Source organism: Nicotiana tomentosiformis, chromosome 3, assembly GCF_000390325.3.
Source record: "Nicotiana tomentosiformis chromosome 3, ASM39032v3, whole genome shotgun sequence".
Taxonomy (NCBI): domain Eukaryota; kingdom Viridiplantae; phylum Streptophyta; class Magnoliopsida; order Solanales; family Solanaceae; genus Nicotiana; species Nicotiana tomentosiformis.
In genome coordinates this window covers 113628767-113639931 of record NC_090814.1, presented here as the reverse complement: position 1 = coordinate 113639931, position 11165 = coordinate 113628767, and the positions used below count along the sequence as shown (strand labels likewise).

At 37.3% G+C, this 11165-nt stretch overlaps 1 protein-coding gene across 1 annotated transcript; it reads right to left on the bottom strand.

Annotated features, from left to right (window-relative positions):
• Positions 1-1121: 1121 nt before the first annotated feature.
• Positions 1122-5699, bottom strand: LOC104085494 (LRR receptor-like serine/threonine-protein kinase RGI3). Its single transcript, XM_009589537.4, has 2 exons — positions 2440-5699; positions 1122-1778 (listed from the first exon to the last, which is right to left on the bottom strand). The coding sequence occupies exons 1-2, from the start codon at positions 5264-5266 to the stop codon at positions 1273-1275; spliced, it is 3333 nt and encodes a 1110-aa protein (XP_009587832.1). The 5' UTR covers positions 5267-5699; the 3' UTR covers positions 1122-1272.
• Positions 5700-11165: the final 5466 nt, after the last annotated feature.

The following is an 11165-nucleotide window of genomic DNA, read 5'->3' as shown; positions in this document are numbered from 1 at the left end:
TAGTGGGGGGTTGAGGGGTCCTTGAGTTATGTAGATGATAACATTTCAGTTTGTTGGATTGGCAGAAGCTTCTTCTCTTGTAATTCTTGGACAATAGCTATGGAGCCAGAAACACCAGTGGTTTAAGGCTTTTCTAAGGCATAAGGGTCACCCTTTCAATCATTGCCCCAACCTTCCCACATTCCCACTCCCAACTACCCCTAATCCCCACCCCTACTACCTCTAGAGAGTGCCCCTCTAAGTGGCGGATGCAACGTTGCGGTCATCTGAATCCGATATTTTTTACTTGGAGTATAAATTTCTATGTAAAATCCAATAAATTTACAACAAGTAGTAGAAAAGAACCCATAATTGTAAAAATACAATTGGTTCATAAGAACTTTAAAGGTTGGACTCACACAGTTTAAATCCTAAATCCGTCAGCCTCCTCTTTGGTTAGCCCTTCAATCACAAGTTGGAGATATTCACCAACTAGAGATATACTACATGTTATCAATTCGTGCTTTACTCTCATTTTCACTGTCACTATCGTTACACAGTCAATTTAAATGATATTGAAGGTCTATCTATGAGAGAGAATAATGCCCCAGTTGATAATTTGAACTTGGAAAAAGGTTAGAAGAATTAAGATTTGCTTACAAGGTGCTGAAATCCTCTGGCATCAATTTATTTGCCTAAACGAAGTGCGTCTAACACTAAATATAAAGACCATATCAAACATATGAAGATCTAACTAACCCCTTCTCTTTTTAGGAGACTTGAGTGATCATCCTTGAAGCAATGGGTTTAAACTTTGGGAAGAAAACAAAAATGCATGTCAAAAGAAAAGAACATCCTTGTGCAACGAACGATGGATGAGGATTTCCTAATAAACCAAACCAATACAATTCATGCACAATGGACTAGACATGTAAATGGTTTGCCAGTAGACTTACTCGACAAGATGTTCCACTGCAACAATTATAGCTCTATCGTCAAAAAGCCTGTTAAAATTTGACTTTCCAATTGTCAATCACTTCAAAATGCCAATGAACGGCTGCTAGCAATTTTCCATTTCTCTTCGTTTTTTATTTGAAGGCTGTTTGAATTAATAGTGTTATAGTTTTCACTGCAAAGTAGGCTGATAAAGAAAATGTTGGCTTTGCTATACAATGGATTTCATTTGCTTAACAATCACATTGACCAGAATGCTCATTCTACCTCTTTAATTTACGATGCTAATACTATCTAGTTCAAAAGAATAACAGATCTATCATGACTATCACTACTTTATTATTGGTTCGTGGTGTTATAACTAACAGAGGAAGACGAGTGAGTAAGAGAGCAATTAAATGACCCTTGGAGACGTAGCAACTGGGCTGGAGTCACAGATGAAGATGAGTAGGAAAACGATGAAGCATCGGTCATTTTTGAGGAGTTGTTTGACGTCTTTTTAGCTTCAGGTCCTGTTGTATGCTCATGGATAATCTCCTTGAGTAATGCCACCACATCTTTCATTGTTGGCCGATCTTCAGCCCGATTACTAGTACACAACAAGGCTATTCCAAGGGCTTGAAGCATTTCCTGAATTTGTGTATCAGGATGTCCTTGTAATCTTGGATCAATTACATCAACTGGATCTTTCTTGCTCTTTAGGTGGTCGCGTACCCATTGTATAACATGTTGGCCATCAGGGAAGGACGGATCAACTGGCTTTTTCCCAGTAATGATTTCTAGCAACACAACTCCGAAGCTAAAAACATCGCTCTTCTCTGTAATCTTTAGCATACAAGCATACTCTGCAAGAGACAACAAATAGAAAAGAGTTTAGTCCATTTCATGCCAGATTTTAATCAACTATTTGATCATGATGTTTTGAGAACATAACAAAAGGCATTGGTTGAGTGATTTTTTTCACATATCACAATCTGACAAGAATGAATGGCCAGAAGGTATGGAAGCAGCAGCAATGTGTCCATGCTTGGCTGTGAAAGTGTGCCCACTAACTTGGTTCTGGTTTTTTTAGACTATGCCCCATCCTAAGTATCTTTAGGGCCATACACGGCAAAAAAAAGGGAAAATAGCACTGTAGGCCAAGTATGTCATGACAAACTTAGTTTTGCACATACTTAAAGCTAGCACATGCCTTCACATGCACCTATTATCAAAATAGTGACACAATGCCATCCTTATGGAAGCAACCTAAACTGAATTCTTCTACTTCAGCACTGCATTTGCCGTACTTAATATCAGTCTTCTTTCCCTTCCTCGCGTTCACTTCTTACATTAGAATAAACATTCAATTATTCTAATGTTTACCTTGGACTAAGTAATAAATGAAAAATCACGGAATTGCCTTAGATTCACTACGAAACAAGCCAATATTACTGTAGTAATGAATAATAACTAGTCGCTTTTGAAAAGTAATGAACTTGAACTAGGAAGAAGAGAAATATTTACCTGGAGCAAAGTAGCCATAAGATCCAGCAAATTGGGGATTTGCTGAAAATGAACCAGGTTCCTCCTCCATGAGTCTAGCAAGTCCAAAATCAGCTAAACATGGCTCGTAACGATCTCCTAACAGAATATTCTGAGCCTTGACGTCGCGATGGAGGATGGGCGGCACACAGTCGTGGTGCAAGTAAGCTAAGCCCTCTGCCACCCCGAGTGCAATCTTGAATCTAGTTTCCCACTCAATTAACCCTCCACAACTTTCATGTAAAAATGTACCTAATGTACCATTGGGTAAATAGTCGTAGAACAATAGCTTAGTCTTTCTATTAGCTGCCCATCCAAGTAATCTAACAATGTTCCGATGCCGAATGCGTGCCAGCGTGGCAATCTCCGACGAGAATGCCGACATTGAGTGCTTCTCCGATGCTCGGAATCTTTTAACGGCGATCGTTAATCCTGACGGAATATTCACCTTGTACACAACCCCAGACCGACCACGGCCAAGGACGTTAGCAACTGTCAAACATTTTGCCACGTCAGCGATAGATAAGTCGAGTTTTTGGTACACCGTGACCTCCCATGGTGGGCCCAGTTCCACGTCATTGTCGCCGTCTAGATCGTAATTGTGGGCCCTACGGTTCCGTATCTTGCCTCCGAGGATGATGTAGAGAGCTGCCAGAAGGAGAGCACAAGCAGTGCAAAGCAACACTATCATAGCCACCCTCGCCGCTTTGCTACGCCGCACACCGCCACCCCTATCGGCGGAGCACTGGTTGCCGGAGAAACAAAGCTCTGGATTGCCAGCAAGCACACTGAGTGGGAGCTTCGCGAAGAATGAGGTATCAGGCACGTGTCCCGATAAATTGTTATGCGAGACATTGAGAACCACGAGATTTTGTAGGTCTGCGAGAAAATGGAGGTCACCAGAAAGCTGATTATGAGAAATATCTAGTACACCGAGCTTGTCCAACGCCGCGAACTCTGCCGGAATTTCACCCAAAAGCTGATTCCAGCTGAGGTTCAGCGCAATTTCCAGGCCAGGAATTTTACCAACACTCGCCGGAATCTCGCCGGAGAGTTGGTTACTACTCAAGTCAATCAACTGAAGCTTCATGCAGGAACCGAGTTCAGTTGGAATCGGACCAGAAAACCTGTTTTTTCCGAGAACAAGTTTGGTGAGTGAACTCAGTGAGCCGAGACTTGGACTCAAAGTGCCTTCAATTAAATTATCAGAAACATCAATGAATTGGAGGATACCAAGCTGATTCAAATTCACCGGTAAATTGCCAGTAATTGAGTTGGAATGCAAGTCTAGAAAAGTCAGATTCCGGCATCCAGAGATCTCTGGTTGAATGATTCCAGTGAGACGATTGGATCCGAGGTCGAGGAAATTCAAGTTCTTCAATTTTCCAATCTGCGGCGGCACTGACCCGGTCAGCTTGTTATCACTTACCCGGAATCGAATCAGCGATGAACAGTTGCCTATCTCAGGTGGAATGGGACCAGAGAGATTATTAGACAATAGGAGTAGCTTGTTCAGCTTCTGAAGATTGAATATACCTTTAGGAATCGGGCCAGTCAACGCATTTTGTGACAAGTCAACAGCCTCGAGATTAAAGCACGAGGAAATTGAAGACGGGATTTCCCCCTCGAGGCGATTTTGCCACAAGAATAGCAAAGTTAAATTCGATAAGTTCCCGAATTCCCATGGTATGGAACCGGTGATCTCATTGTTGTCTAGCTCAATGTGGGTCAGAGCAGTGCAGTTTCCAATTTGTGATGGAATCCGACCCGAAATCTGATTGACACTTAGCTGCAGCTCTTGCAGTGAATTCAATCCCCCAAATGATTCAGGAATGCAGCCGGTTAATGAATTCATCGAAATGTCGATGACTTGTAGTTGTTGACAGTTTCCAAGCTCTGGAGGGATTGTTCCAACAAAATTATTTTGCCATAAAAGAAGGCTTTGAAGGTTTTTGAGGTTCCCGAGCCGAGCTGGGATTGAACCAGTGAGTGAATTTTCGTAAAGATAGATGTTTTGGAGCTCGGAGCAATCCCCAAGCTCCGGTGGGATTTGGCCAGAGAGTAAGGAAGTGTAAACGGCAAGTGTTTCGAGTCTTTTTAACAGGCCGAGGGAAGTAGGGAGAAAGCCAGAAATGCTGGTTTCAGCCAAGCCTAGCATGATCAAATTAGTACAGTTGCCAATTTCTTGAGGGAGTGGACCTTCAAGATTCTTGTTGCCACCTCCTCTAATGATCTCAAGCATTTTCAAATTGCCAATACTACTTGGAATTCCTCCACAGAGCTGATTATCATAGAATATCAGCCACATTATGCTTGTGAGGTTGCCAATATCCTCGGGTATGGATCCGACCAGCCGGTTCGAATTGATATGAAGTTGTTCCAGCTTTGGCAAGTGACAAATTTCACTTGGGATTTCACCTGTCAATGCATTGTCACTCAAGTCCAAGAACTTGAGTCCCTGAAGTATGCCAATCTCTTTTGGAATTGTACCAGTAAGATTAGTCCCTGACAAAACTAGCTTGTTCAAAGACAACAATGAGCTAAAATTGTAAGGAGCATTCCCAAGCAAGTCTACATACTTCAATTCCAATCCAACAACTTCCTTATTGAAGTTGCAAGTGAGGCCAAACCAGCCACATGGAGTTTCATCAGTAGGATCCCAATTGCTCAACACATCTAATGATCCATTTAGGCTTTTCTTCCAAGAGAGAAGAGCCTGGCCTTGTGGGTTGAGGGCAGAGGAGGAAGAAAAGAGAATGGTGAATAAGGAGGAGAAAAAGAAGAGGAGGGTCCATGAATAAACAGGCATTAGAACAAGTATGCGGCTGCTGCTACAAACTTCAAGATTAGGCACACAAAGGAAGCCTTGTTATTGTTGTTCTTGGTTTTGGTGTTGAGGTTTGAGCCTAGGGAGGAGGGACAAATAGAGGAAATCCAAATCATGTCTTGTGGGCTAATGGATTTTTATGTAGGTGACATATAAAAATTAAGAAAAGTTGCCAGAATCTCCGGATCCAAGAACAGCTAGGCCACTATGTGTTGTGCAGTAAGAGAGAGGGGAATTTTAGATGTGTGTTTTTAGGATTTGTTTATGAAGTTGTGAGTGGGGAGGGAGATGACTCTTTTTTCTTTCTTTTGTTTAAGTTAAAAATGCCAAAGATGGTGCTTTCAAATATTTAAAAACATTATTTTAGCATGGTGTCTTGAACTTCATTATCAGTAGACATGTGACCTTTTGGTTGCTGTTATATTTTGGAGCTGCTTTAGTTTTATCTTTTTTTTCCTATTGGGGTCACTTTGTTGCATTTATATACTATACTATGGTGCAGTAGTAGCAGAATTTAATGGGTAGCATATGAAATTTGACAGTTCCATCATTTTCAGCCAATTGGCATTTTCAGAATTTGGTGTCACCTCACTCTTGTCTTGTTCACTGGAACTCACTTCTTGCTTCATCCAATTTCACACCCTTGCACATAGGTAAAAAACACCACAATTTTGTTTTCTTTATTAAGGACCAAAAGTTTATACAATCTAAAGAACAAATGCACCTAAAAAAAGACTTATTCTTAAAGCAAAAAATAAATGAATTAAAACAATTCAAGCTTGCAAGAAGTTCGTCTGGATCAATATGAACACATCAGCTCTTAGGGTGGTATTAACTCCACAAGAAATAAGAATATGGAGTAAATTTCACAAATGTTCATATAATTATTTCACTAAAGTCATAGTATAACTTTGTTTTCTCACATAAAAATTATATAATTATGATTTTTTTTCACCAAAATTATATAACTATGTTTTCTCACAAAAATCATCAAATTTTTACTAACTCACACAAAAATCACAGTGATTGAAAAATATAATTTTTCAGTAGTATTTTCTTGTTTTGTGATTATTTATTTTCTTATTTTCGGTCTAATAAATAATAATTCAATTAAAATAGGGATGAGTCAACCCGACCTGGCCCACCCGATCCAATACTCATACATAAAAATTTAAGTAATACTAAAAGTGAATAGTAAATCCTTTGATACTTCAATCTTTTATTTTTTTTTTAATATTTTTATTCAAATCGATATCATTTTTATTTTAAGTGCTCTCTAATTATATAATTTACTCCATTTCCTTATTTTTTTTGTCAAAATCTCATGCATTTCGAAGTAAGTTTCTTATGGGGGAAGAATTCACTTTTATTATTATTTTAACTTACGCGTATGGGTATTGGGACAAGCTGGGTTCGGTCATTCTTATTTTAAGAGAAAAATATAAAATTAATCGACCGACCGAAACTAATTGTATTTGCTAGCCAAAATATATATAGAATGTGTATATTATATGTATATAATACACACATATATATAAAAAAATATTTTATCGGCTATTATTTTTTGGAACGGCTAAAAATATACTCATGTTTCTCCTATTTTAATTGGATAATTATTTATTAGATTAAAATTAAAAAAGAAAAAAATATAAAATAAGAAAATACTACCGAAAAATTTATTTTTCGATCACTATAATTTTTGTGTGAGTTAGTGAAAGCTTTATGATTTTTGTGTGAGAAAACAAAATTATATGACTTTGATGGGGAAAAAAAGTCATAGTTATATAATTTTTGTGTGAGAAAACAAAGTTATATGACTTTGGTGAAAAAAAGTCATAGTTATATTAGATCGCCTGTCAAGGTTAAGCATATAACTGACTTTTTCATTGACAACTACAACGGATAATTTATGTATTTTCCCTACATAATTCGAGTAAGTACCAACATTTAAGGTAGCAAGCAAGATATGCCAAGATTCTTTTTACGTTTGAATTTCAGATAAATGACAAGAAGAGAAGTAGATGCGAATTTAAATGGAAACTGGGGATTTAGATCTAGATCTAGATCATTTACAGACTCTACTGAATAATCACAGAGTCGTAGAAGTATTCTTTATAAAAGCGCCAAACTTAATCCGTGGCAACTTCAGATCTGTTACACCTATTTGGCTACACATTTTACCTAAAAATTGCCAGTTGCAGTGTCAGTTTGCAGAGGAGAAGATAAATTCCATTCACTTTATTGGTTGAAGCATTCATTACTCATTACCAGTGTTTTAAAAGGTATTTCTGAGACTCGCCCGGGGCTCTCCCCTGGGCGTGGCACTTGCAAAACGCCTTGGAGCTCATGTATGGGGCTTAGTTTTGTGAGGCTTACACCCCAAGCGTCCGACCGTGCGCCCTAAACACGCCTAACGCCCAACGTTCGGGGCTCGCCTAACAATTCTAACGCAAATCACATTTCGAATTTCCTAATTAATATCGTTGACCTTCAAAAAATTTTAACAAATTAATGATAAAAGTTCTATTCATCGACAGAAATATGAAGATTGAGCATAACTCTAATAATGAGACATAGTATTGCGAATTTATATTTTCACTTGTTATTGGTCATGTCTTAGTTCATTTGTCCCTCCTTGTTATACACTTTTATTTTGATATCTTAAACTAATTTGTATTTATTCATGAAGGAGTAATATTTTAATTATCGTACTAATAAGATTTTATTAATTATTTACTTTTAGGAAGGTAAAATGTGGAGTTTGATCATTTTTTTTAAAGAAATTGTAAGTTTTTAATTATTTGAAAGTTAAAAACGTTATACGTGATTTGTATGCGTTAGTTATACTTAAGAATCATGCTAGATATTTATTTTCTATGAGTTCCTTTAATTTTTTTTTAATTTTTAACTTTTAATTTATATTTTATATTTTTTTGTGTTATTATGTTATTTTATTAATTTATAAATTAAAAATTTTAAAGATCCATGGGCTTACGCCCCCCCCCCCCTCCCCCGGGCTTACGTCTAGCCCCATATCAAGTAAAACGTCTCGCCTTAAGCCCCCGCCTTTTAAAACATTGCTTGTAAGTAGCGTATAATAGATTGTTTGACTAGTTTTTTGTGGGGATGAAGCGCGCACGCGCGCGCGCGCACACACACACACACACACACACACATATATATATATAAATTTTTATACAATTTTACATGTTTATAAATATTTAATGTCATTATATTATTTTATAAATATTAAAAATTAAATATCTATGGGGTTTGTTCCTCGTTGAGTCATATGTAAAACGCCTCGTCTTACGCCCCACACCTTTTAAAACACTGGTCATTACTATACCAAATAAAGATTCACATTTTGTTTAAACACCATCACATCCAAATTTGATGGTAATTAGTTGAAAAAATAAATTTCAGGAAATAATTATTATTACTATTGTTTTGAAAATAAAATCCCACTTCTGGAATAATGGATGCCCATTTGACTTAAATGCCAGGAACCCACAAAATCAGACGCCTTTTTAAAATAAAATAAAAGTTCTAACAGATCTCTCACCTTGTAGTCTTTTATTTCTTCTTTTTGAGTCTTTTTTGGGTTTCTTTTTATGAACGTAAACAAGCGATCACGTGAGGTCGCGTGATAGCTGACTACAGTAAAGAATACCAGTACATAATTATAGTTTTGGATTTGTCAGGGAAAATAGTAGTTTAATGGCGTGGTGGTTGCCTCGTGACTAAGGCAACATATAGAGATTATTTAAGTGTAAACTATCTTACAAGGATGTCGATTTTAGGAATCTAATCATGTTCTTGGGCAGGCTTTCTGAACGACTTGTTTTTAATTTATGGCAATGGGCAAAGAAGAAGAAGAGACAAGCAAAACCCATGAGAAAGCAAGAAAAATGTTTCGCTATTGAAATTAACTACTCGTTCTAATAATTTGCCACAACTTACCGTGGACATTAAGCTATGCTCTGAGCTACCCCCTCAAGGAGGAAAATAATCTTTGAAGTCCCTCTTCTTATCTCTGCACCCATTACTATAATCAACACTACCCATGCTAGCTTGTATTTGAATACTGTTTACTTCAAAATGAATAACAATTAAACTTATGCGTGATTTTAAATATATATGAACTAATCCAATACAAGTGATTAATGACATTAGATAAACAAATTAAAAATAGAATAAATAGCCAAACCAGTAGTAATATTAAATTCGGGCACGGTTATAAGCTTAACAAATAACTTATTGTCACGCCCCAAAACCGAGGGGCGCGACCGGCGGTCAATCGAATGAACCCGACCGAGCAAGCCTGTTAGATTTTCTTCTACCCAAACTCATCCACGAATGGAGATAATACGTATTTTCATTAATTAGACAAAAAGGTGTTCATGTCTACAATACCAATAGTTTTATCATTTTTAAAGTCACAAATAGGACGAGTAATACAACCACAACATAATATAGTTTGTCTTTCCCAGCACCAATACACAACTCACACTATGTCTACAGAGCCTCTATAGATAAAGAAGAGTATAATGATAATACCGGCAACAAGGCCCCGCATATACCTCAAACAAAATACACAAAGTACAAAAGATACATAACCCCGGGATGAAGTGGGGCTCACCAAGTCAGCTGGGAAGAAGGTGTACTGCTATCACTGATCAATATCTCCTGTTGTGGAACCATCTGCATCCATTTAAAGATTCAGCGCCCCCGACAAAAGGAACGTTAGTACCGTCGAATAGCACTAGTATGTATAACTAAACACCCTCTCAATAGAACAAATATTACGAACAAGAATTATCATAATATCAATGAAAGCCTTAATCAACATCAAACCTCCATTTAGGATCAAGACTGTGTTCAAATTAATTTCCATATCTCACATTGGGAGATTTTTAGCATCGATACACCATTGTCCACAATACTATTATTCACAATACCAATACCACTATACTCTCAGCACGGAGTCCGATCACGACCCGATCGGCTAGGCTGTCTTATTCGAGACATCAAACCCTTTATTTTTATATCAATCATAGCATTTCATATTTTTTTTCATTAAAGTACATCAAAAGACTACAAAATATCGCATAGGTTCAAATGTCAAGCCTTATTATACTTGCATCATTCTAAACTTCTTTTTATGGTAAACCGAGCCATATGATCTATATGCGGAACACCTAATATAATGTAATTCAAACAACCTGTACAAACGAGGACAAAGAGGGTGGCACTTATTGTCTACATTAATAATATATCTCATTAGACCGTCCTTAGTATTCACATATCATAATATACACATATGCGTTTCCTAGACCGTCCATAATGTTTATTCATACAGTATACATATGCATCTCATACATAATACACCTATGCATTTCATAGACCGTCCACAGGATTTCATAACACAATATACCTATGCGTTTCATAGACCATCCATAGGATTTCATAACACAATATACTTATGTGTTTCATAGACCATCCACAGGATTTCATAACACGGTATACCTATGCGTTTTATAGACCGTCCACAGGATTTCATAACACAATATACATATGCGTTTTATAGATCGCCCACAGGATTTCATAACACAATATACCTATGGGTTTCATAGACCGTCCATAGGATTTATTCATTATTCGTGTTTTGGCAAACAACCACAATTCATGTTCATACTACCGCTTACTTGCACTATCCACGGGTGATCATAGGACATTAATGACATTATTATGTAAAGGAGCTAAAACTCATCTCATAATGTTCACACATTCTTTCACTTCATTGGCACTATTTGCCACATATGTAATTCTAATTCTGGCCACGATGGCCACATTTAGTATTCCATACTCACTCTTTTCA